Source organism: Drosophila melanogaster, chromosome 3R (assembly GCF_000001215.4).
Source record: "Drosophila melanogaster chromosome 3R".
NCBI lineage: Eukaryota > Metazoa > Arthropoda > Insecta > Diptera > Drosophilidae > Drosophila > Drosophila melanogaster.
In genome coordinates, this window is record NT_033777.3 from 18,192,431 (window position 1) to 18,218,052 (window position 25,622).

Sequence of the window (25,622 nt, forward strand, 5' to 3'; positions counted from 1 at the left end):
ACTTTAAAATCCTAGTTTTAGAATCCATTTTGAAACCCTTAAAAAAAACGCTTCTATTTCTTTACTTTTTACAAATATTGTTTTAAAACTTTATTTCATTTTTATATTATATTGTTGTTGTTTTGTTTGTGTTGTGTACTTGTAAATTGTATAATTAACACTAAAATACTTATTTAAACATATTCCATATTCAATCGGTTTTTTGTTTTGTATTCCCTTCATTATTTTTTTTCGATTTTTCCGTGTTACTTTTTGCAATTTTTTTGTTTTTATTATTTGTTGTTGGGGCGACTTATACCTTTTGTTTACTTAATTCCGCTCCATTACACTTATATAATTTATTTTTTTTGTTTGTGGTTTTTATAGATCCAGCAATTGAAACGCTCAAACCCAAAGCGTTAGTAAATAAATTTAACTTAGTCACTATTTAAGTTTTTTCGCTTGCATTCCATACTATAATTTAGATATAATTCATGCAGCACATACTATAAATTTCTCCACTCCGCTCTCGATCGTATTATAAATTCCGACACATTAAACATATACAATATTTAAAATAGACTTTTCCATTTTTCTTGTTTAATTAATTTATCAATTGATTTGTGTGTGTGTGTGTGTGGGTGTGTGTAGTTTGTGGTGTGTGTGTCTGTGTTTTGCTCCAAAGAAATTAGTTTCTCCGTTTGTGTATATATTCCTTTTGATTTGTTTATGTTGCTGGGCTTATAGATTAGCTTCGTTTCTAATGCTACTATAGGGGTTCGGGATCGGGTTGGTTGGTTGGTTGGTTTCTCTATGAATGCTAAGTGTGCTGCTGTATCGCTAAAAGGATGCTAGCACAGACATATACAATGTGTATATATTAGATTTATTTATATATATATATATGTTTTATGCACTTTAAGACTTTTGTTTGTACAGCATTCAAGTTAAGTGTGATATTTGAAGTAAACTTTTCATTAGATTATGATTTCTACAATTGTTTGCTGCATCTGCGCTGCTTTTTTGCTTTACGAAATATATATTATATACTTTTATATGCATATTAAACAGCTAAATCTTATAGTTATACGCGTAGCTATTTTGCAATAAATTAGTGCATACAATAGGCTACATCTGTATCGGCTTCTGCTTCTGTCTATATATATATAAGGTTTACATATAGCTAGCTTTTCATATAATTTTCATTCGCTGCCCTAATGCACACACAATGCCGTCGTGAGGAAATCGAAACGAGTGCAAACTGCTGCCGCTCTCCAAAGTGAGGAAAATCGTACAGTACATATCGCATTGTATCTCATGCTCATGCCATACAAATGGTATTATTGCTCGCCGTTTGGAAGGAACTTAAATAACGATTTTCATTTTAGTTGTTTGGTTAAAATATATATAAATACATACGAACGCATATACACGACAAATGGTTGAGACAAAAAGACACAAAACAATACAACAAATACGTTTTTTGAACGAAACAAACCAAACAAACAGACGGCAGACTGAATAGCGTAAGCGTAAGGAAACAAACGGACGCGTTCACAATTTGTACAATTAGAGTTGAGAATTGAATCGAAAACGAATAAAATTTGGGCCAAGCCAAACGATCTAGACACATTGACCACATTTTGTAAAATGGAGCGCAGTTCAAGATGAGTGCACGTGAATGAGTGTGGTTGGTTACAGACTATCTCCATATACAAGTCCAATAATGCTAACTATATACTCCAACTAGGTATTATGTATATCATTTTAATTATACCATTCATATGCTTGCTTTCGTTTTGCTGCCTTGCTAAGATAAAAAAAAAAAACAAAAACAATTGAACTGCGATTATGTGGTATGGTCTGATTTCTACATGAGCAAGTGAATTGAATCGGTATTATTGGGATCTTGGGAGTTTGCAGTGAGGTGAGTGCTTGCAACAACTAAACTAAACACAAGGCTCACTAAACTTGTTGCATACATGTTTAACATTACTTTAAGCAAACAGTCGAATGTCCGCAAGGCGAACTATATTCGTTACATAGATCTAGTCCGACTTACGAATATTCGACCGCATTTGTTTGTTCATTACGATTACAGTTTTTGTTGCTTGGTTTTGTTTTCATTACATTTCAGTATTATCTCAAGTTTTGCCGGAAAACACTTCCATTCTGATCACTGGCCACTGCCCAGCTGTGGCCTTCTCCTGAGTTCCACTGCCATTTTTTACGAGTTAAAATTTCCAAACAAAAACTAAAGTTAAGCATAGAATACAAGAACGAAACGAACTAATCTAAAATCTATAGCGTGAAATCCAGGACTAAGGACAGTGGCAGTGGCAACAGAACACTTCTGCGCCCGTTTGATCCTTTCACAATTTTACATTTGCTGCTTTTAGTCTATTATATTTAAGGGCTTTGCTTTTTCGCTTATTTTTCTTTTTTTTTTTGCTTCGCTTTTTCTATTTCTCATACATGCGTTAAATGTTAATTACTTTATGCTTATGTATCAAGGATTTCTACTACCGCGTTCTTATTTGCTGCGTGTTGTGGTGTTGCGTGTGGTCATCGCCTTCAGAAATTGTTGTTGCCATTACTGAGCAGATTGGAGGCGGCGGCCCCAAGAGCAGCAGCCGCAATGGAAGCGGCCGAGGAGCTGCCCGCCGCCGATCCGTTGGACGCCGCAGCCGCCACCACAGCTGCCACAGCGGCTGCCACCGTGTTGAGATGCTGCTGATGCTGCTGCTGCTGTTGCTGGTGATGTTGTTATGGCATAAAGTAGTCCGGATGATCTGTGTCTTTCTCGAACCGCTTGGCCTCCTCGTGCATGCTCTCCTTGATCTTCAGAATGGCCGCCGATTCCGTTTGATCGTTCTCGCCGGGTCCGCCGAATCCGCCCAGATTGTAGTCACCCATGCCGCTGCCAGAGTCTTCGCGCGGCGTCCCAGGTCCTCCGTTGGCCGGCGAGTTTTTCATGCCATCCAAACCGGATCCGTCCGGACCGCCGCCGCCATTAAGTACGGGGCCCATTGAATTTGGCCCGCCGCCCATCGGTCCCATTCCGCCGGGACCACCTCCGCCACCGCCGCCATCCGGCCCTCCGCCCATCGGGAACTCGGGTTTCATCAGGGCGTACATGCTGTCGCCCGGTCCGCCCACTGGTCCACCTTGCGTGTTATCCTGCGGCGACGGCATTATTGGCGTTCCCGGTCCCGGCGGTCCATTCGAGCCGGGTCCATAGTTTCCTGGCGATGATGACGAGTACGCATTTAGTGGCGCCGAGGCGTTTGGCTGCCATTGCGGCGGTCTTCCGCCCGCTCCGCCCATGCCCATGGGCGGCATTCCGCCGGGTCCCGGTGCTGGGCCGCGCATTCCTCCTGGTCCACCATAGCCCATCGGTCCCATGCCACCAGGACCGCGTGGCGGATTCATGCGCGGATTCATCGGTCCCATCCCTCCGCCTGGCCGTGTCGGATCCATACTGTTGGGCATCATGGGCTGGCCGGGGGGTCCATTGAATTCATTGCCCATGCCCTGCATACGCACGCCGGGCCGCGGTCCGCCCGGGTATCGGGGTCCGCCCATGAACGGCGGCTGGCCTGGCATCATTTGCGACGGCGGCGGTTGCGGACTGGAGGCGTGCGTCGGCGGCGACGGTCGCATCGTCGAGTTAGGGAAGAAATTCGGTCCCATTGGTCCGCCGGGACCCATTGGACCGCCATCGCCGCCGGGCGGCATTTGCCCGAGGGGACTGGGCGCTGGTCCGCCAGCATTGTGGGGTCCACCCGGTCCAATTCCATTCACTCCGTAGCCGGAGCTAACAAAGCCGTAGTCGTGGAAGGCCTTGGCCTCCGAGCTGTGATCGCACTGATCTCGGCGCTCTGGCGCCGCACAGTACAGGTCCCAGAAGACGCACCACCAGGTGTGCAGGAATCCCGGCGGCTCGCCCAGCGTTATGTTCTTCTCCCATCGGATCTCCGAGAGGAATGTCTGTGCCGCCTTCTGGGCGCCAACGTGCAGCAGATATTCGTACACGTACAGGGCCAACTTTTCGCGGGCCTGGGCGTCCGATGGAACCGCCGATGTCTTTGATTTGCCGTACATTTTGTTTGTGTGATGTTGGTTGTTGGCTGTAGTTGCGTTTTGTTTCTGCTGTTGTTGTTGTTGATGATGATGTTGCTGTTGTTGCTATTGGTGCGCTGGGTAAGGTGGTTTTAAGATTTCGGAGTTTGGGTTTTCTCGCCTCTCTTTCGTCGCTAGTTCGCTTTTTGTCTACCGACTTCGAGCGTATTTAAATTTTTATACTTTTTTTATGTACTTTTCGAGGCTCTTGCTGTCTTGCTGCCTCCTCTTCGGTTGTTTCAGCTTCAGCTTCTTCGTCGTCGACGTCTTCTTCTTCTTCTTCCCTTTAGCGGCTGCTACTGCTGTGCTGTTGTTGTTTTTTAATTGGCCGCGCTTTGGCTCACGCAGCCGTTCTCCGCCGCTCTATTACTTCCACCATTTTTAATAAAATATATATTTTTGCGAATGGAGAATGAAACGCACCGTGGTCTTTACTTTTGCCTTTACTTTTCAGATTTTACTTAATAAACTTTTTAGCGCGCTCTCGCCGTACGTGTGTGCGTGTGTGTGTTGCCACTTCTTCGTTTTACCGTTTATTTTTTTCAGGTATTTTTTTGCCTGATTGTTGCTGCTTCTTCTTGCACAACCACTAAAAACAGAAAAAGAAGAGCAGAGGGAGAGAGAGAAAAAGAGAGCATGAGTGAGAGCGAGCGACAGTTCGTGTGTATGTGTGTTGCAAATTTTCGTGAGCCTGTGTGAAGTGCGGTGTGTCGTGTATTTGTGTCAGTGTGTGCGACCGTACTTGCGTGAGTGCGAGAGAGGGAGCGCGCGCATTGTCGACAAAACGGCACAAGTGCCACACTAACCGTCAAAACTTTTGTACCACCTTGAACATTTTGCTAAACAGTTTAAATAAAATCAGGAGTAAAGAAGTGGCGAAAAATTTATTTCTAATTTAACACTTTAAACTCAATTTAATGACGTAATTTTTGTATTTTTTCTTAAAATTCTTAAAATTTCTTTTCGTGACACATAAATTAAATTGGAAATTAAAAGTGTCTCGCTTTTACTTTGATTAAGTAATTGGATTATTTTGATTTATTTTAATTAAAAGTATAACTTGCTAGTGCATTTCTTAAGGGGAAGACGACCTTGTCACAAACTATTTTGATAACCATTTAGAATTAGAACATTAATCTTTTACAACTTTTTACTGGGTTTTTGTAAAACAAAAATTAGACTAACAGAGGTTTAAGTACTTAACGTGTTCGCTTTCACTAAGAGTTTGTTAGAGCTGTATTAAAGGTAAAAACTTTATTATTTGGTGGAATACTTTTAGAATCCACTTTGTTGGATTCCCTTCTCCCTCGTTCCACTCAGGTGAGTGAGGAGCAGACAGTGATGCTCTTGGCCTCTCGGCTTAGTACACATTGTACACAGGTAGGTTGCTACCTAAAAGCCTAAAGGCCAGCGGGCAGCATAGTCCGCCTGTCAGTCAAACAGACATTCAAATCAGAACTCGTCTCCGGGGTCCCAAAATATTGGTGGCACTGTGCGGGGGCGAGCGGGTGCAATTGGGGTTGGGTGGGTGGTTGGTTTGGCAGAGTGACAGCTCGGAGAGACAGGGCGCGTAGCGATAAGGTCAATTGGCTCTGCGGACAGGTGCATCAGTTACTAGGCACTATCGGCTATATATCCAATGGCTGGGAAAACTGTACGACCGATTTGAATGCGGTCGAAGGCGAACTCAACTCAAACTAGCGAATGTACACAGAGAGCGAAAACTATGGGCTGTCAGCTGTTATCATTTAAAACAGAAGGTGTTATCGGAATCTATTATGAAACCAGGTGGCGAAACTATTCGAGTGCCCAAAACCTGTGATCAACGACGAAGCCCAAGGGCTGAGTACCTAAACTTGCAGTGTGGCTGCTACAAAAAATACCGGTCCATCTCTCACTCTTTCTTGCTGCCGCTGCCCGCGAGCTCTGCTGGCGTCGCTGTCAGCATGTACAACAATAACAAAAAATATGAGTAAAATCTACATTAGTGCCGATATTGCTGCATTGTTGTTGTCTATTTGAAGACGTCATCAAATTGGGTACGCGGGTTTTCTCTCGCACGTTCTACTTTTTGCCACACACTCTCGCACACACCACACGCACGCACACTCGAACGCACAGCTTCACAGATGGCCGTTTGTTGATATTGTTGCTGCTGTTGCATACGCACCTTTGTTGTTTATTGTTGGCTTTGGCTATCTGTCGTTTTGTGAACGCCCTAATACTTTGAATACTTTTATTTTGGCGAGTGTCGTGTGCTGCTGATTGCAATTTTATCACAAAATCAACAAGAAACACAAACACACAATTCGAGAGGCTGCTGCTGCTGCGCTCGCGAAAGAGAGTAGAAGAGAGGCAGAGAGAGCGGGAGCGAGTGCGAGAGCGGCAGGGCGAGAGGGAGGAGCGATAGCGAGAATACGGAATTTTATTACAATCATTGATTTTTCGTATTCGTATTTGTATTAGCGGCTCCCCGGCTCTTCACATGTTTTGCGCGCATACATATAATTATTTATTATTAAACCGCGCGCTATTTTACTTCGTTTTTTTATTATTAGCTTTTTGCACCAATTCTCTTGTATTTATGTGACGGTGTGTGTGTGTATGTTTATTCGTTTTGCATGGATGTGTGTATGTATATGTTCGAGTGTTTTTAATTTCTTTTCTAAACACACTTTTTTGCCTGCCGCCGCTGTGTTGTTGCTGCTGCTGTAATTTTTGCAAGTTTTCTCTTCACACGCCTTTCATTCGCCGTGCGCTTTGTCCGTGTATTCGACGATTGCTTTTACTGCCTGTTCGGCTGCTGCTGCTTCTTCTTCCACTAAAAATCGGCTCTTTTTTGCCTGTACGAAATTTTCACAGAGAGCTATTGCGTTGAAATGCATTTTAAATTGATGTCATTTCGAAAGCAAACACAACGTTCACATTTTCACTTTGATTGCAAATAACTATTAGTTTGGTTTAATCGTTTAAACACGGCAAAATCGTATAAATATTTTTACTGCTACAAGTTGCGTCGTCGTCGTCTTCGTCTCGTTCGAGTGTGACCGTTTGCCGAGCATTTAAATAATCCGCTGCGAGCTGAGAAACGCACTAAAATTTACTAAAAGCACGCCATTTTCAGTGCTTTTAATAAATGAATATTTATTATTTAGGTGTGGTAAAGGTTAAGCAGTACGCTTTATATGAAATAAATGGGAGGTTGTGATTAAATGAGCTAAATTCTATTAAGGTTTAATTATATTATCGATTAATTATGACAGGGCTGCCAGCGTGCTGGAAAAAGCTCATTTGGCGTTGCCACGGTCGCCTAAGGGTGTCTGGCAGCGTAGTTGGCAATTCACCAAGGAGGACCGTACAGAAGTTCGCGGATAAAATATATCTTAAATGCTAAAATAGTACGCCTTAATGATAAAGAGTTCACGATTACCTAAGTTGCCAATGGGTAAGTTGTTTGCTTGCATTATAGACTGCGGTCTGCACCTAAACTGCTGGGCGGGGACTTACAAAAGCCGGCGAATTTCCATGTATATGCATTTACATTGTTGTTGGCCCGCAACTGCAGTGCTGTTAGGTTAACAGCGGCAGTGTGACCAGACGCCCGTTTGTTTATGTTTGGGGCTCGAAAAATAACAGTGTCTGTTCAAAACGCATTCAGTGCGCAAGAACCTCCGCTTGCCGCCAAATGGAAACCCCCCAAGCGAAGCAATATTGAAGAGATCCGAGGCATAAACAGTGCTGAGGTTTAGTGCAACTGCAACTGCTCGCGATTGCGCTACGTGCGCTGCGGTTTCCTGCTGTAATTCAAAGTTCTGCAATTCGCGCGATTTCCACGCCATGCAGTTGAAGCAAATGGACTGTTGATTGACTGGCCCTCAAGAGAGGAAAGCGGATTAAACGGCTTTAACAGTTAAGTTCGAAAATGGTTGAAAAACCAATGAAACGTATTTTTTTCTTTGCACTTACAAAACGAGCACGTGATGACCGAATTTTAATGGTACCCCCCCCCCCCCCCACAAGGCACTTTAAACCATTCAAGTTTTTTATAGCAAAAGAGTTTTGCCTATTTTGCATACGGTCTTTTAGTCTGCCAGTTTTCAAGTGTCGAATCTGTTGGGCATTCAAATGGAACATTTAGATTGTGCACCCCATTTTCTTTTTCTTTTTTATTTTTCAAGAGACACCCCAGAGGACAATCGTTTACCAAATGAATAATGTCGCTTTTGCAGCTACCGAACGATTCACCATTTTGTCAACTTTTATTTGACACATTTTATTGGGCAAATCGCTTGCCCGGTAATCCCTTTGCATTACTAATTCTGTCAAAATCGAGGGCGACATTTCCCAAGGGTCGCATTTCTCACCCGTTCACTCTAAATTCGAATCGAAATCAGATTTTTGTTTTTTTTTTTTTTTTTTTGCTGATGTCGGTGTGTTTTGTGGCTAGGGCTTCCAAACTCCTGTTGACTTTCGCATACAAACATTAGTTTTGTGCACTGTTGGCAAATTCTGGCCCCCAGCCACCCAAAGTGCACACACACACAGGCACACCCGTTCGCCGGGCCATTCAATTAGAAACATTTCGAATCGAAAACACTGAGTTGCATTGCTCTCAAGGACTGAAGCATGCAGCATGTGCAGCATCTGCTGCTGTCGCCATTAGTGGAAAAGTTGCTCGCCAGTTGGGACCACAAATCTGTATTAATTTACGTTTAATGTGCTGTGCGATAATCCAAGTGACTCATAACTATGTGTAATTGAATTAAGCTTTAATTAATGGCATTAACTTGTTATTTTTATTCTCCCCTAACTAATTGCTTGGCAATTTAATGCTTTCTGCACATTGATTAACGCACACAGAGACACAACACAGGGAACAATTGCAGCAGAGAAAGGTAGAAAACCGATGAATGGAATGGCAAACTGATGATGGTGCGAGTCCTTTTTTGTTCGTCACTTACAGTGCGACTTCCTTAAAGAGCACCTTGAAATTTTTGGCCCTTTTTAGTTGTATCTTATAAGAGATCTTAAGGCTAGAAAAGGACAGTTCTTTAAGCTTTAATTCTTTTCCAAAAATACAATGAAGGATGCACTCGTTTCTCGATCCGCTTTATTATTATTCAATTAAGTGGGACTGCCAGAAAAATCCCCCTTTGAGCAGTCCGACTATAGTATTTTTTGCGGATTAAGCGCATGAGAGCGAATAATTTGTGTATGGGGATAAGTACCTACTTTCCGTTGGACCTTCACTCGTGTATCGCCTTGTATCGTTTGGTGGAGCAGCTGCAGCCGGATTTTGGCATCGCACTGACGCAAGCATATTTCAGTGGATCGGGCCACATGAAGGGATGTGGGGTATGCGGATTGTCGGGTGCTGTGGTCGTTGCCAGTCAGGATTTATGAAGCCCCGCACTCCGGTGGCAGGCGTATCCGTTTCCGATTCCGCCTTGCCTTCCAATGGCTCATACTTCTTCTTTCCCCTCGCGTCTGCTCCTTCCGCCTTTGTCGTCTTGCAGCACAAGTGCTGGGAGTATTTTCAGGTTGCTGCACTTGTAATTCAATTGCCTTGAAAAGCGGCAACGGGCCAACGGCTGCATTACAATCTCCGCCCCCTACGAGCTGCTCGAAGTAACATATTAATACCCTGTGTGGTGGTGACTGGCATTGGGATTACTTTAATATTCGTAAAGGGTCAAAATATCTCTTGTTCGAAAAGCCTTTAATCAGGAGTATTCGTGACATTTATAAGACCTTTAATGGTCTTCTTTATACATCTTAGGCCCTTAAAAGTAGGCTACATATATTCTATGCACACAAGAAGATTTTCTTTCAGCCGTATTCTTAAGTGTTTGTGCACAAATAACTACGCTATCTCGATTTCTCATCGGGGACATTCCTTGATTACCATCTGCATATACACTATATGGCCTAATTAACGCGCCGCAGACACAGTTAATTAACTTAATTTTGATTAACGCGCCAAAATTACATTTAAATATTTCATAAGCCACCGCAACTCTGGGGAACTTTGGCCCACTCGCATACAACTTATTTATTCACACATTCACACTTTGGCCACCGCCAAGCGAGTCCAAAGTTGTGGGTGAAAATGGAAAATGGGGGAAAACCGGGGGAGGTTCCGGTATATTTTTACAATTTTCATAAACGCATGAGCAGAGCAGGGGGTAAAGGAAAAAAGTTCCAACACGCATACATCTCCCTGCAGACGGTGTATAGTTTAAAACAATGAAACCCATCCCATGAGAGACCTGCTGTCCAGGATGGCCAGGATGTCCAGGTGCGCGGAGTCGGAGTGGAATTGTGTTGAATTCTAAAAGAAATTCGGCAGAGGCGGTGCAGAGAACCCTTAAAGCATTCATGCGTGAAAAAACTCAACCTGCGGACGAGGAAATGTGGTAAATGCGGCGTCCAAAAGGATTACACGAAAGGAAGGATATCCCGAAATGAAGCTCAGGAAACGTAAAACAACAATGAATGGAATATTTCAATTCAATGCCATACGTATTGAGATCTACAATACAAAGCAATCCCATGATCCATATGAATTGAAAATCAAAGAATTTGGGAACACTCAAATGGAACAGTGGCCTAAAGAACTCATATATTTCCACATCCTGGCGAGGATCCAAGTCCCGGTAAATACTTGAATTTAGCATTCTCAGTGTGCCCACTATTTGTTGGCTTACTGTGGCCAGTTGTTTGGCGGTCATGCATGCATCCTGTGCTTCATTTAAAAGTTATTTAGAGCGCTCTGCCGATGACATCGCATGGGGACATGTCCTGCGGATAGCAGGGGGACTCGGCAAAGGCAATGGCAAAGGAGCCACATGGTGAAGAGAGCGCCGTGCGTGTGCCCCGATTATATTTGCATGAGTGCGTATTGAAGTGGGGAGGAGTTAAATGCAGAGTGGATCAGCGGGGCGTCGCACGAGGATGAGCAGCAGGAGGCAGCAACTGCGGGTATTTGGGCAGACGGTGACAGGCAAAACGAAAACATTGCGAGTGTAAACAAGCGAGACGTGCTGCAGGATGCGCAGGATATGGCGGATACGGTGGATAAGGGAGCTCGACGTGCAACATGCAACAATAGCATTAAGTTCGCAGCGGAATCTCATTTGGAAGGCATGCAAAATGCGCCGCATTCTTCTCGCATGCAAAATGGAATGGGTGTAAAATTGGTTCTGGGATTGCGATGCGGAGCAGGGACATGGACGTGGGCATGGGCATGGGCATGGACACCAGCGGAACTGGCACCAGTTGGCAATAGTCGTGCAGGCCGCAGACAAAAGTTGCCTAGGCTCATTTCGTGACCCCCAATGGAGCGGTCCTGCTCCAATTTACATAGTTGCAACTTTGTCTTTGGCATTAGAACTTCGTTATTTGGTTTGGTAGCCAAGGAGCTCAATTCAAAGCGGCATTCGCTATAGGAATAGAAAGTAATCTAGACAATCCCTTGTTGTTGCTTATTCTTACCTTTTTACTTATGTAAACAAGATGGACTCTATAAGAACTTTAAATTAAGTCATAAGCAAAACTTAATAGTTAAAGTGGTTCATAGATATTAAATACAATGCACATATTCAATTGAAGCTACCTCAAGTTATTGCTTTAATTAAATTAAACACTATTCAGCAATAAATTGACCATATCCATTTGCACCATTTAAAACTTAATCGCTCGAAGCATTCACCACATGTTTGTTTTGATGCAAATGAAAATCAAAGTGCAGCGTGTTGCAGCTTCGTAGTGTTGAAATAAATCCTACGTTTATTTGTTGCCATTTCTGATGCTCACACATTTTGCATTCCCATTTAAATGTAATGTAAATGTAAATGCAAATCGCAAAAGGGGTGGGAATGTTTGTGCAAAGTTTGTGGGGGGAGGCGCAAAGGGTTGGGTATTTGGCGTTGCACTTAAAACATTTGAATTGTTCTAATTTCCATGGTAATGCTCGCTTAGCCAAATGAAATTAGTGAAAATATTTTAATTGCTGCATGCGGACGCTGGGAATTATGCAAATGTGGCTAAAGGCAGGAAAATATGGAAACTGAGTGCCATCCGCTTTGTTTGTCTAAACTTAAATGGGTTTTTGGCTTAGCACGAGTTACATTTGACTTTGGCTTTGGGTTTGGCTTTGGCCCACTTCCGTCAGCTAATCTCCTTCCCCCCCCCTCCTCTCCATAACCCATCCTATTCCGCCCATCTTGGCTTAATTAATTTGTAAGACATCCTAGGTGGAAGGCGAAGAGGAGCGGCTTGAGTGGCAGCAGAAGTGTGCGGGTGACAGCTCAACCGGAGTTGCGCATACGCCGTGTTGGCCGACATTGCACCACGGGCTGACTTTGATTAATTGGCTTAGCGTTTGCTTGTGTGCTCTGCTGCACTGCACTAGATAAATTACAGGATGCGGTTGTGGACACACTCGTACATCCAGAACTTGTGCTCTCATTAAATTCAGGCTAGTCTTGCCAAATTCAATCGCCCCGAAAAATGTCCAAACAGTTTGGCACACTCTGTTGATCTTAGCTAATGCCCGAAGCCATCTAAACATTTGGCCAAAAGTTGGACTGAAGTGTTTGACATGTTCTGGTTGCCCTTTGGCTAGAAGTCAGCCCAAAATACCATGCATGTAAGAATATTTAGAAAAGTTTTTCATTGTGGTCGGCGTGAAAGAAGGGCATCGAGGCACTAGCGACTTGTCAAACTTAAAACTCGTTCTTTATGCGAACTTTGTGGACTTTTCAATTGATGTGCAACTTAATCGAAATGCGAGACCACTGGAAACCATTTTATGTAATCTGTGCGTTATGGTTGTGTCCTTAAAGGACCTGTGCTTACATTTTTAATCGGCTTGAAGTCGTTTTGTGATAAAATGAGCTTGTGTTGTTTGCACGGGGATTTTTTTTGGTAACAACGCACGAAAATTAAATATGGTTTTTTTGTGACTGGTCGATGCTTTATTTATTTGACAAGATATATAGATTTTATTGTTCCAGGCCAGATCAACTTGGTTAGTGATCAATAATATTTATACTTTATGGGTTTTAAAATGCTTCTTCCTATGTGCTACATAAAGCATTTTAACGAACCTATTATATCCGAGTAACACGTGTAAAGATTTTATATTTTAAGTGGTTCCAATGGCTCTCAATTTGAGTTTGTCGTACAACTGAATCAGTTACACTTATGTGTGTTCTTACCAGGGCCTTAAGCTTTCTAATCTGGAGCTGCAACAATCTGTGCTCAAATTGCAGCAGTACCCTCCAGTACCATTCCATTTCGCATCCATCAACTCGTCGTCATCGTCGGGAATTGAAAGCGGATGGAGCTGAGCTGAGCTGCTATCCGTGTGCAGTTGCTTAATAATTCATAAACATCAATCAGAGCTCGGTGGCACTCGTTCGAGTGGCTGGATGAGCCGCCTGGGCGTCCCAGCGGAGTGCATTCCTTTAGCGATGTCACAGCATCTGCCTGGTTAGAAGGGCATCGCCCATATGCTCATCCACCATTCACCATTCACCTCCGCCCACTGGAAATGCCGAAATGTGGGCCAACACTTTGCTTTTGCTGGGCAGTGCTTTGGGCCTGCATTAGTAAACATTTTGTTGTCGTCGCTCGTCATTTGCTGTCATCAGTCGACAAGTCAGCACACAGCATCGGGCGATGCACCCGAAGGGGGCGGGGCACAGGTTGGACTGCATTTTAGTGTCCTGTTGAATAAGAGAATTTAATGGCTTTTACGGGAATTACGGGAAAGGCGACTCTAGAGTTGGCTTTCACCAACTTGTACGAGCGCAAATGCAGCATTGAAAACTGCACAATGCAAACAGCAAAATGAACACGAACACATACAACCAAGCAAATAGACTTGCTTTTGCATTTCGCTGACATTTGGAATTAATGATGCAAAATGTTTGCATGGCCAGGCCACGGCATTCTTATCGCTAAATAAATATTACGCATACGCAGCGTTGTGCTCGCATTATATATATACATACAAGCAAAAGCCGCACAAACTTTATTAGCAACAATTTTATGCGGTTAAGCCAAAAACGGCGAAAGCTGTGCCATTCAATTTAAGCCATTTTGGTTCGAATATTGTTTAGACATTTCAGCAATTAAAATTTCACTTGAAATACATTTAAGTTTAAATAAATAAATGGCTATAAGGCACAGTGTGTGACACCGTTTTGATAATCCTTTAATTGATGTCATTTTCGTTATTGAATAAGCACATTGTGCAAAGTTTTCAAACATCTTGACTTTTGTATTTTGAAATTAAAATCCAAATTCAGGCGAGTGAAAGTGAAAAGCTAATTTCGCTTGTCAATTTCAATTTATTTGTCACCCAGAGAAACTCATAAATCACAGTAAAGCCCGTAATGCAATTGAAATCGATGGAGCATATGTGCCTGACTGGCTGCCAGGATGCAGGATGTGGGAAGCAGGATGTGCGATACAGGATGTGATGTGTAAATTGTGATTGAATTCTATGTTGCAAGGACATTGTCCGTTGAGTTGAGATGCCTTGAGCACATCTCACCCGGATAAACAATAACTGACCACAACTGTATCTATGGTGTATCCTGTTGTATGGGGACTCCATGTTTTCTATATCTCGCAGGACTATCTAGGCAAAATGTATAGCCAGCTGGCTAGCGAACGTTTTTCCATTCAATTTCCCCCCTTTTTCACGTCCGCTATCTTTGCTCTGTCACCCGTTTTGTTGGCAGTAAAATGCAGTACAAAATCATTTCAAATTATAAACACGGCGTCGTTGAGGGTCCCTTTTTTGAGGCGAGACACTTAGCTACGTGTCCTTGCCGTGATTTCTTTGCACCCATTAGTCGTCGGGTGTATTGGGCTGCGGCAAAAGTATCAAAAGTATGTAAAACTATATAAAAATATATGAAATAGGAGGCGTTTTAAGCCATTTTATGCATATTTTCAAGAGGTTTAATTATGAAATTGTATAATGCTAATGCTTTTAGTAGATGATGTTGTACTAAGAAAGTTTCCTTTTTTATTCCTTACATGTGTCAACTTTGTGTGGAGTGCGTTTCTTTTATGGTGTCCCATAGTCGAGGCATTCAAATCTGAAACTTTTTTATGGATTCAGTTTTTACTCGCACAGCAGCTGTTGCTGTGACAGTTTTGCTTTTTGCTACTGCTACTGCTATTTTGCTTGTGCTTTTTGCTTTTGCTTTTGCTTTTTGCTTTTTGCTGCTTAGCGCTTTTGAGCGGACAAACTGAGTGTTGCACGGACGCTCGGTTCTAATTCCACCTCGATATTCCCTCCTCGATTTTACGCCACGAAGCTGGCTTTTTTCGCTGTAAACTTTTGCAGTTATAATCTACTTATGAAGTAGGTAACAACGTTTTTATTAAGACTGGACCCATGGAATGCAGACAATTTTCGTAGCTCTGCGAAAGTTTCGCATCAGCACGGCAATTTTGTCAGTTAGTTTGAGTTGAGGAAAAACTGGGTGGTGGGGTAGTGGAAATGCACAGTTCATCAGAATATTTTCATTACGGCGACAAGTTTCGCTTACCAGTTTTTATTTGCTCCCATTTTCATTTCATTCACAGTTTGTTTGCTTTGCCAATTATGAATTTGACTGAGGAGGTGGGAGGTGGCGGCCTCGTTGGCGAATGATATGTATGTATTTGCATACATTTGATTGCCAATTTTCCATGCCATTCTGTTGGCAACAAAATAGCAGGGCTTATGGCGGCATTAAATTGCTTTATGGCATTGCATTTCTGCTGGTTTATAAATAGAGGCTTTGTTGCTGATTGCATAATATTCGTTTTGGGATCCGTGGAGGCAGCCATTGCTCTTGATTTCGACTGGAAAATCCCCACCCATCATTCCCATCGAGCGATTCCTAATTCAAGAGCCAGCATCGGCATGCATCCTGTTCATTTTTTTCGATTTCGATTTATTCCCTTCCAGTGGAGAAGTGATGCACTCTGCAGCTGATGAAACTAGTTGGAGTGCCCATCGAGGCATCTTAAGCACTCAAAATGGGTTAAAGATGGATATTCCTCTGCTTGTCCATTAATGGCCGACTGCTAATGGACGTTAATAGGGCGTTAAATGGCCTAATTGCCGATTATGGCCCTCAGGCCAATAGGTAGCACAATATTTTGCCAGCACGAGTGCTCATCCTGCTTAAAACGCAGCGATTTGCACCGAGAGAAAAAGAAAACATAATCTGGGAATATTATATGTATTAGTTGAATGAAAACAAAATGACATAGGAAGCCTTGCGTTAAAATTGACAGTGCTAATAATTTCAAAAAAAAAAAAAAAAACAGTAAGCAGTCATAAAAATCTAAGGCTTTGGAACGATTCAACGAGACTGCTTAAAAAAGTGCGTCAAATGGCTCAACTTTGGAATCAATTGAAACGACGGACTGAAGAGGATTCACCCTACGATTTCGGGCCTTCGAGCAAACGATTCAAGTACAAGCATCTGAATGACGAAAGTAGAAGCAGCTGCAGCATTTCGTGTTTAAAGGACACCGATGCTCGGGTATCTGTAGTATCAGGATACTCTCCGGAACTTGGACCCAATGAAAATCCCTATTACCTGCAGAACCAGATGCTTTTCAAATTGCATGTCGAGCGGAATATGCGCAGAGAAATTAATAATAATTTCTAGCAAAAAAAAAAAGGGAATAACTTAAATCTGCAAATCTGATTGGAATTCAAATTTGTAACAATAAAACTATTCAAACGCTTGACTGATATTTTCCCACCGTGTAGATTTCTTTACAGTGGCCAGAGTTGTGAGCTATGGCCTCGCCGGCAACTGTATCCTTAAAGCCAAGTTAAGGCAGCTTTGGCCTGGCTTTCTCGCTCCCTTCATCTCGTCTTTCTCCTCCTCCTCCTTCCTCCCCCTCCTTCCCTTGCACTTGTGTTGCAGTGGCAGGCAAATTTTCTGCTCAAAATGCAATGCGGGGAATGCAATAAAAGCGATGCGAGAGCCACTAAATGGAAAGTCGCAGCACCGCCTTAACTTAAGTGCAATGCTGCACTTTATTTGCACAATTTAAGATTTAAGATTAAATTGGAGTAATTACGCATCTTACTTAAACAAAAGCAATATTTAAACGCTAAATGCGTTATATTTTTGGAAAGTATACTAAACAAAGTTATTGTTAACCCACTTCAATAGTTCCATTTGCAATATACTCTTTGAAAACTATGAATATGAATACGAGTGCTGGCCATGGGGCCATAAACAGCGAATTGAGTGCCTTTTTAGGTTCGTCAGTGGGCGCTTTAAATGTTTTTCATGTTTCATTTTTCAGACGTGTTTTTCTCATTTTTTTTTTTTGGCAAACTGCCAAATTGTGCGGTGTGCGGAACACTTTGCAGGACATGGCTGCTATTTCTAGCGCCGCTCCACCATTGAGTGGGTGGATGTGGGGCAGGAGGATGAGTGGATGGAGGTGGAGGTCACTGGCAGTCAGGAAATGGCCAGGGATGCCGTGAATTGCCTGTCTGCAAATTGGCCTGTCGATTTTGCGGTGCAATTACATTTAATTTGGGAAACAGTCGCACCGAACTATTTTCAGTCGTGTCTGATGAAACGAAGGCAATTAGCACCGATCTATTGTCCTGTCGAGACCGTTTCTTGGCAGGATCTGTCGGTAACGAGCAGGGAAAGTGAATTGTCTGCACTGGGAGAAAGAACTGGTGAAATTGTGTAAAATAAATGCACTTAGCTTCTTATGAGAGTAGTTTATGTTTGACTTTTAAAGTACTAAAACTGACTAAAACTAGAGGCGTTTGTGTAAGCGTTTTTATAGTTAATCATAATCATAGAAATAAAATTAGTTTTTAAGCAATAAATATTTTTGAATCGTGTACAAATGGATATGAAATTAGAAGTGAAAACTGAGGAAAGGGGCATTTTTCTGCCTCATAACACAACACACTCGTACCCCTTTTTTGGGGGCGCCTCTGTTTGCATAGCTGGTTTCTCTATTTTTGCATCCTTGGCAAGAACATCAGGCAACAAAGCGACTGAAAAACGAGAGCATACATTCAAAGTAGTTGTGGTTGGGAAAATACAGAGATGCCAAGGAGAAACCCACACGATTCCTAGGCCTTCCTTCCTCCACATTCGACACCTCCCATCGTTTTGTTTGCCCCAAGGAAAATGTTTTCGTGTGTACAAATTTGGCAACAACTGGCGTTGGAAAGTCAGAAGAAATCGAGAACGAAGTATTGCAAATGTGTGGATTAAGCCAAATGGGTCAGCAATCGTCATTCGATTTTGGCTCTTGTCGAATGCAAATTTTGATGAGGATTATATGCTTAAAACACTAATTTCATGTGGTTTGTCAGTTTAGCTGAATGTAAATGTAGTCAAATATGAATAGTAATGGCAACTAAATCATTATTTTATCTAATATCAATATTTATGTGAATATACTACGGTATATTTACAACATCTGTTTTTATATCTAAACTTCATTGAAGCACTTTCACGCAATGTCAACATTTGTCTGCGCCATTAGCAATGATAGCAAACTTCTCATTAGTTCACCTTTTCGGTGGTCACACCGCCGATTCAAGCAAACCACTTCACTCAACCGACTAACAAGTGTCCACAAAGAGTTGAAACCATTTCGCGTTTGTCTTTGCCGGCAGCCACGAATCACCCCAACCGCCAGTTCCCAACCACGAACTGCGATCCAAGTGGGTAGTTGCCTAAACGTGGCGCCCACTTTCAGCCGCCCACTGGCAGCGGGCGGTAGCCCAGTGAAAACTCAATTCAATTTCCGCCAGCAAGACAGCTGCACATTTCCACTTGAGCACTTGCATTTATCGCCTGTCGAACCGTGCCAGTTTTGCTGGCTGTGCCATCATAGGATAGGATACCATCTAACCAGCCTCGGAGCCTCCATCGAGCACTTTTATCCAACTATTTGTGCGTTATATCCCACCTGTGCGAGGATGCCTAGCTGGCTGGCTGCTTTTATGGCTCGGCTGGAGGCTCATTTAAATAAGCTGTCCGTTGTGCCTATTTAATGCGAATGCGACCAAACTATCAGGAGAAGCCATTAAGACCATTCCATTTACCTGTGGTCTAGACCAGGTAAATATCAACTTTATGGCTGAGTATTAAAATGAAGTGCACATTAAAATACAATATGCTTGAACTTAAAGTTTATATGTAATTTAGGAAACTAAAAACTAGAGAGTGAAGGATAGAAAGTTAATCACTTTAGTTCCGAAGTTTGATCAATATTCCCGAAATAAGCGCAACGTGTTAGTAACATCTAAATATGCGAGTCATTGCAATAAGTACAATATATTCTAGTTTTTTTTTTTTTGATCCACTTTGGTACACCGCAGTGGAGCACAGCCGCCGGAGTTGGGCAAACACAAAGGCGGCAGCCAAGACCCACAAGGAAACCCAAGAAGAACAATGGAAGGAGCCCTTAACTCAACCTCAATGAGCTGCTCAGACCGTTTCGGTGGCGTATGAGTAACGTGCGGCTGGGGGCGCCGGTTGTGGGCGGATTTATATAGCATAACTCCGGGGGCTACTTGTTGGATCTTCAAATATTTATGAAAAGTGATGCAAGTTTTTACTCAGCAGCATTGCAGTGGCTGACTTGCCACAGCGTCACACTGATGAAAAAAACTATGCTACTATTTACATTGTAACTTATGATATAATTTGTATATCAAATAAACCTATCCCAAATTATTAGAAAATATTTACATATATATATAAATATTAAATATAAAATGTATCTCTTTTATAGCTTCCTGTTTTGCATCATTATTATATTACTTCTTTTACACAACCATATTTTTTCCGTACTGTAGATGCACTCAAATCTTTGGATATTTATTTGGCGCCGGAAACTTTCCTTCCTGCTCGTCGTGTCTGGCCTGGTGCTTCTCGGCCTCTGGACATGGGCCATACTAATCGATACGACAGCCTCAGCACAGCCTCCTGCCGCCCCCATTTCCAATTCTGAGCGCCAGCAGCAGCAGCAGCAGTCCACGGGTTACCAGCAGGTGCACATCATCCAGAAGCTTATCGAGCAGGCAAACCGGGTGCTGCGTGCCGAGCGGCTCAAGGATAACGCTGTCGAGAAATCGCCATCGCCAGTCCAGCGGCTGGGAAACGTGCGTTCCCTGCGACCCACACAGGCCAAGAAGGCGCCGCTGCCCATGTCCGAGAGCTTCCTGTTCGAGCAGGAGCGCCTCAAGATTCTGGAGCAGCAGCAGCGCCAGAGAAACGCCGGTATGGAGGAACTGAACGCCAATGCCGAGGACGAGCGAATGCTCAGTTCGGCGGAGCGACAGACTCAGTACGAGCACGAGCTTCAGAGGATGGGCGTGCCGGTGGTGGCTGGCATCGGGCCGGATGGTCCGAGAGCTCCCGCCGAGCGTCTCGTTCATCTGGACTTGAAGGGTGCTCCGCCTAAGCTAAGCTTTCTCAAGCAACTGCTGCCCGTGCTGCGGGCACTGGGAGCCACTGGTCTGCTCATAGAGTACGAGGACATGTTTCCCTACAGCGGAGTTCTTCAGCCGCTGGCCGCGCACAATGCCTACAAGGAGGACGAACTGCGGGTGAGTCTGGAAATCTTTAGGCTGAGATATATCTAATATATGTTCTTCTGCAGGACTTCCTCGAGTGCGCTGCCCTTCATGGACTGAGCGTAATGCCTCTCGTTCAAACCTTTGGGCACATGGAATACGTCCTCAAACTCTCGGGCTTCGAGCAGCTGCGTGAGCTGGCTGAGAGTCCACAGTCGATTTGCCCCAGCCAGCCACAGAGCATGGCCCTGCTGGAGCAGATGCTCACCCAAGTGATCGAATTGCATTCGCAGTGCTTGGGTCAGGCGACGCCCGCCACCAACGTTCCCGTGGCGCGAATCAGGTTCACCCATATTCACATCGGTTGTGACGAGGTGCAGCGCATGGGCGAGTGCACTACATGCCGCCAGAGGCTACGCAGTGAGCTCTTCCTCTCGCACGTGGTAAGCATGGCGCACTTCATTCGCCGCCAGTGGCCGCACCTGGGTGTGGTAATCTGGGACGACCAGTTGCGATCGATGTCCCTCAGCGAGCTGCAGCACTCGCAAGTGGGCAGCTACGTGGAGCCGATGGTTTGGGTGTATGCCAGTGACATATACCGATTCATTCAGCCACAGCTGTGGGATACCTATGCCAAGGTCTTTCCCAGCGCCTGGACGGCGTCGGCTTTTAAGGGAGCCTTTGGTGAGAGCTTGTTGGTGCCGCCGCTGCAGCATCATCTTGAGAACAACATCCGATGGCTGGCAGTGATCGCCAAGGAAGGCGGACGCTTTTCAAAGGGATTAAGAGGTCTGGCACTGACCGGATGGCAGCGGTATGATCATTTCGCAGTACTCTGTGAACTTCTGCCAGTAGGCATTCCCAGTCTGATGACGTCGCTGTCGACCGTCTCCAAGGGCTACTTCAGCACTAATCCGCGGGACAATGAGCTGCTGCGTGTGCTGCAGTGCGTCTTCCAGCCGGACAGTCGGCGATCGGGTCGACCCTGGCTGGAACTGCATCCGAATGCCCATCACAGTCAGCTCTTTGCTGTCTGCAACTATCCGGGTCACCTGGTCTTCAAATATGCCCTGCGCCTGTTTGACAAGCTGGCCGAGATCCGACTCTATTTGCAGCAGACCCGGGACCAGAGCGCCTGGCTCTCCGACTACAATGTTCGGCACAACTTCAGTTCGCCGCTGAGGGTGCGCGAACTGACTGCGAGGACGCCGATGTTGATCGAGGAGCTGCGGGCGATGGCGAGGGAGGCACAGCAGCTGCTGTGGGAGGTATACGACGAGTACACGGTGACGGAGTTTGTGGAGCAGCACATTTATCCCACCATCGAGGCACTGCAGCGCCAGTTGGCCAGGGCGGAAATGCTGCTCCAGCGACGCACTTGGCCACAGAGACCACTGCCTCTGCCCTTGAAAGTGCAGGAGGACATGGGACTGGTGACGCATCAGCAGGAGCAACAATGAGAGGCGCCAGGTGAGTGCCCTGTTGGCAGTTACCTTAAGTATACCTGAAATATAATGCCATACCATTTAACTTTTAGCCAAAATCTGACAATTGGCCTCGGGCCAAATATGAGTTACATTGCTTTAATGGACTAATCGCCAACTGGCTGGCAGTTCCTGCTCCGGATCTTAATCTACTCGCATAGTGATGGCGTTCGAAACGCCCAAGCCCAGCATCTTGTGGCTTATAAGCCAGGATAATACGAATGTTAACAGCAGCAGCGGCTTCTCGGCCCAAAATACATACATAATGGTAGCATTAGCCACTTGTAATACTAATAACATCAAATGTTCATTTTTTCTAGACTACTTTGTAAGCAGCGGCTCAATTATACAAACATAGAACATATTCATACTGTAATAAAAAATAAATCAAAAAACCTCTTATTGCCGTCTTCCAATTGAACGCATTTTTAGTAAAAACGTTTAGTAAAGCGCGTAGGTGTCTAGAATCTGTATGCTGAATCTGAACCTTGTAGACATTTATACAGAAAGACGGAAATGGCCAGATCGACTCGGCTCTTGATCCTGATCAAGAATATATATACTTTTTATGGTCGGAAACACTTCTAGTCCAGTATACCCTTTTACTCTACTAGTAACGGGCGTAAAAAGGTAATAATCAATTGCATAGTTCTTTCTGAAATATATGTGTATTAAAAAAGGAATGAATGAACGGATGCTCATTACTTTTATTACACTTTCTTATAAAGTAAATTGGTTTATATTCATTTTTTAACGTATCTCAATACCTACAAGAACTTTTTGAACAATCATTACGTATTATATGTATTTATATCGCAACGTAACGATATATCGCATAACGTAAGACCAGGGCTGCAACTACGAAATGAATAATAATAAGGTGCAATTAGTTGCAAAGTTCAAAACTTGTCAGAATTATCATATCTATTGTAATTAGCCAGCAAAAGATTTTTCGAGACAATACACAAAATAAAAGCCACTTGCCAAATAAATAAAGCCGGAAGCAGTCACAAAAAATCTATATTGAAAACCTATATATTGACAAGAAGATGAGGTCGTGAGGCCGCGATGCGTGGTCCAAGCTTCTGGAGTTCAAAAAAGGATTTTTTGTTCATGCTTTGCCGCCTTGAAAATTAATTCTGGCGGCTTCAAGACTTCTTCCTATTGGTACAGGATTTCGGTTTGCATTTGCAATGGGATCGTTTTTGGAGAGCGAAATCCTTCAGACAAGGACTCATTTACACTGCTTGAACTCATCGTACTACAATTATACAGAAAATTTGCACAAATTCTGAAAAAAAGGGAGAGGAGAGCTTAATATGGCGTTTATTTGATATGCAAGATGCCAGCTATTAACTGTGATGGAGTATGTTCCTCCTGCATGTGCGTGCTGGGTATGGACAGTTCAAATTTCGTATTGGAAGCGCTTTAAGGCACGCAATGCACGAACGGGAGGAAAAGCACGAAGGCGAAAGGATACGGCGAGAGAAGAAGAAGCATAGGCACGTAGCAGTGCGAAAAGAAACATGTGTTTCTGCGCAAAATCGATGAATAAACTGTAAAGGGGAAACCGAAAACTAAATAGAGCAGTGCGTTTTCTGCAATAAAGCAATAAATATTGTGTTCGTGCAAAGGATCGAGAGTAAGGCTGACTGTAAGAGCCTCCGCAGGACTCCTTGGAAAAATGGGTATTACGGAGACAGCAGCAACAACAACTACCGGACTGGGAGCGGCAAACGCCGTGGAGAGCAAACAAATCCTCTCGCTCGAGGTGTTCCAAGACATCTTCAAGCACGTGGAACCGGATGTGCAGATCGATGCCTTCGAGGTAAGGACACTTCGAGCAAGCACCAAACATTCGGTTATGAAATCATTTCCACCCACCTATCTACATATACATATGTACTTTTGCAGCTGGCCCAGGGCTCCGACCGGGGTGACAACTATACGGCCGCCCTTTATCGCATAAAGCTGACCGGAAAGCGTAGGAGTCTCAAATGGGAACAGAACGTCATTTGCAAGGTGATGCCAGAAAGTGTAGTCGCGCGGGAGGCCTACAAGAGCGACAAGCTCTTCCGGTGAGTGCTCCAATTCCGTGCATCCTTAATAGCGTCATAATCCCTGCCCATTCTCCACAGCAACGAGGTGCAGTTCTACAACACCATCATGCCGGAACTGCTCAAGTTCCAGGCGAGCAAAACGAACCAGGACACACCCGTGTTTAATGCCATTCCCAAGTGCTATTCAGCTAGGCATGATCTGCTCATAATGGGTAATTACCTCTCGCCTTTACTAGGGATTCCTATTTGGTTAATTAATTTACATTTTCCGTAGAGGATCTTCGCGAACGTGGCTTTCAGATGTCCGACCGCCACAAAGGCCTCAGTCTGGAGGAGACGCAGTCCGTCCTGCTGCAGGTGGCCCAGCTGCACGGCCTTAGTCTAGCCTACAAGTTCGAGAAACCGCTGGAGTTCAGCAATCTGTGCAGCATGATCAGTGAGGGCATATTCTGCACGGCCAATACGAGTTGGTATCGAAACTACTACGAACGCCTTACCAAGAACGCCATTCAGATGGTGTCCGAGGTGCTGCCCCCCGACTCCAAGTATGTCCTGGCAATGAACAAATTCGCAGAAAGCTCCTCATTCTTCGGTCGGATGGTGAAGTTGGCCAGTACCGAGTCGCCGTTATCGGCCATTTGCCACGGCGACTGTTGGGTGAACAACTTTCTGTACCACTATGATCCGGAGGATCCACACCGAGTGCTTGAGGTGGCGCTGCTCGACTTTCAGCTGATACGCTACAGCTCGATCGCACTGGACATTGCCAATCTGCTGTACTGCTGCACCACCAAGGAAATGCGCGATGCTCAGCTGCAGACTCTGCTCAAGATCTATACGGAGGAGCTGTTTCGATGGCTGCAAATGCTCTGCACAAATTTGCCGGACCACTGCGACACGTTACAGAAGCTGCAGGATCTGTAAGCAAATGATTTTTTTAAGAGTTAAAATAGTTAATTGATGTTTTATATGTCCATAGTTTTGCCGAGGAGCTGAAGACATACGGACGCTTTGCACTTGGTTTGGCATTGGATATCCTGCCTATTAGCACCTGCTCTTCGGAGGATGCTCCCGATATGTATTTGGATCGAAGCGATGAACTCGGGGAGGATGTGGGCGCGCCCACGCTTAACTTTCCACCCAACGACCTGTGCCGCCAGAAGATGTCGGAGATAGTCATTGATATGGTGGATCGGGACATGCTCTAGGCCACCCTGCAATCGAAATGGAACACTAGCTGTCAGCCCAAAACACCAATTTCGAACAATACACCGTGCTCCAGTTGATGCTCACTTAACCCTTAGTTATATGTATGCAAGATAGTAAAAATTATCAGTAACTTAGCAAGACTTTGTACGTTTAGGGTACCACCGCTACCTT

The 25,622-nt window shown here is 44.1% G+C and overlaps 4 protein-coding genes across 8 annotated transcripts, besides 2 other annotated features; 3 read left to right on the forward strand and 1 right to left on the reverse strand.

Moving 5' to 3' along the window:
* Window positions 1–63: 63 nt before the first annotated feature.
* On the reverse strand, window positions 64–7,165 carry Ssdp (Sequence-specific single-stranded DNA-binding protein). Of its 4 annotated transcripts, none has more exons than NM_169794.2 (2): window positions 6,777–7,165; window positions 64–4,690 (listed from the first exon to the last, which is right to left on the reverse strand). In NM_169794.2, exon 2 carries the CDS (start codon window positions 4,081–4,083, stop codon window positions 2,746–2,748), a length of 1,338 nt encoding a protein of 445 aa, NP_732304.1. In that variant the 5' UTR covers window positions 4,084–4,690; window positions 6,777–7,165; the 3' UTR covers window positions 64–2,745. The 4 variants fall into 4 exon arrangements, with proteins under 4 accessions (NP_732304.1, NP_001262698.1, NP_732305.1 ...); NM_001275769.1 differs by having other exon boundaries at window positions 6,272–7,165; NM_169795.1 differs by having other exon boundaries at window positions 2,430–4,678; window positions 6,272–7,165.
* Window positions 4,270–4,465: a mobile genetic element.
* Window positions 7,166–7,426: 261 nt separating the features above from the next.
* On the forward strand, window positions 7,427–22,571 carry CG7985 (uncharacterized protein). 2 transcript variants are annotated; one of them, NM_001275770.1, is made up of 4 exons: window positions 7,427–7,546; window positions 19,979–20,731; window positions 20,785–22,168; window positions 22,236–22,571. In NM_001275770.1, the coding sequence occupies exons 2-3, from the start codon at window positions 19,979–19,981 to the stop codon at window positions 22,156–22,158; spliced, it is 2,127 nt and encodes a 708-aa protein (NP_001262699.1). In that variant the 5' UTR covers window positions 7,427–7,546; the 3' UTR covers window positions 22,159–22,168; window positions 22,236–22,571. The 2 variants fall into 2 exon arrangements, with proteins under 2 accessions (NP_001262699.1, NP_650689.1); NM_142432.3 differs by lacking the exon at window positions 7,427–7,546 and adding an exon at window positions 7,875–8,010.
* Window positions 16,349–16,852, forward strand: CG44158 (uncharacterized protein). The gene has a single exon (NM_001275771.1). The coding sequence runs from the start codon at window positions 16,509–16,511 to the stop codon at window positions 16,788–16,790; it is 282 nt and encodes a 93-aa protein (NP_001262700.1). The 5' UTR covers window positions 16,349–16,508; the 3' UTR covers window positions 16,791–16,852.
* Window positions 22,572–22,649: 78 nt separating the features above from the next.
* Window positions 22,650–22,767: a mobile genetic element.
* A 944-nt stretch (window positions 22,768–23,711) lies between these two features.
* CG14314 (uncharacterized protein) lies at window positions 23,712–25,584 on the forward strand. Its single transcript, NM_142433.2, has 5 exons — window positions 23,712–24,010; window positions 24,097–24,260; window positions 24,321–24,454; window positions 24,517–25,162; window positions 25,222–25,584. Exons 1-5 carry the CDS (start codon window positions 23,867–23,869, stop codon window positions 25,448–25,450), a joined length of 1,317 nt encoding a protein of 438 aa, NP_650690.1. The 5' UTR covers window positions 23,712–23,866; the 3' UTR covers window positions 25,451–25,584.
* Window positions 25,585–25,622: the final 38 nt, after the last annotated feature.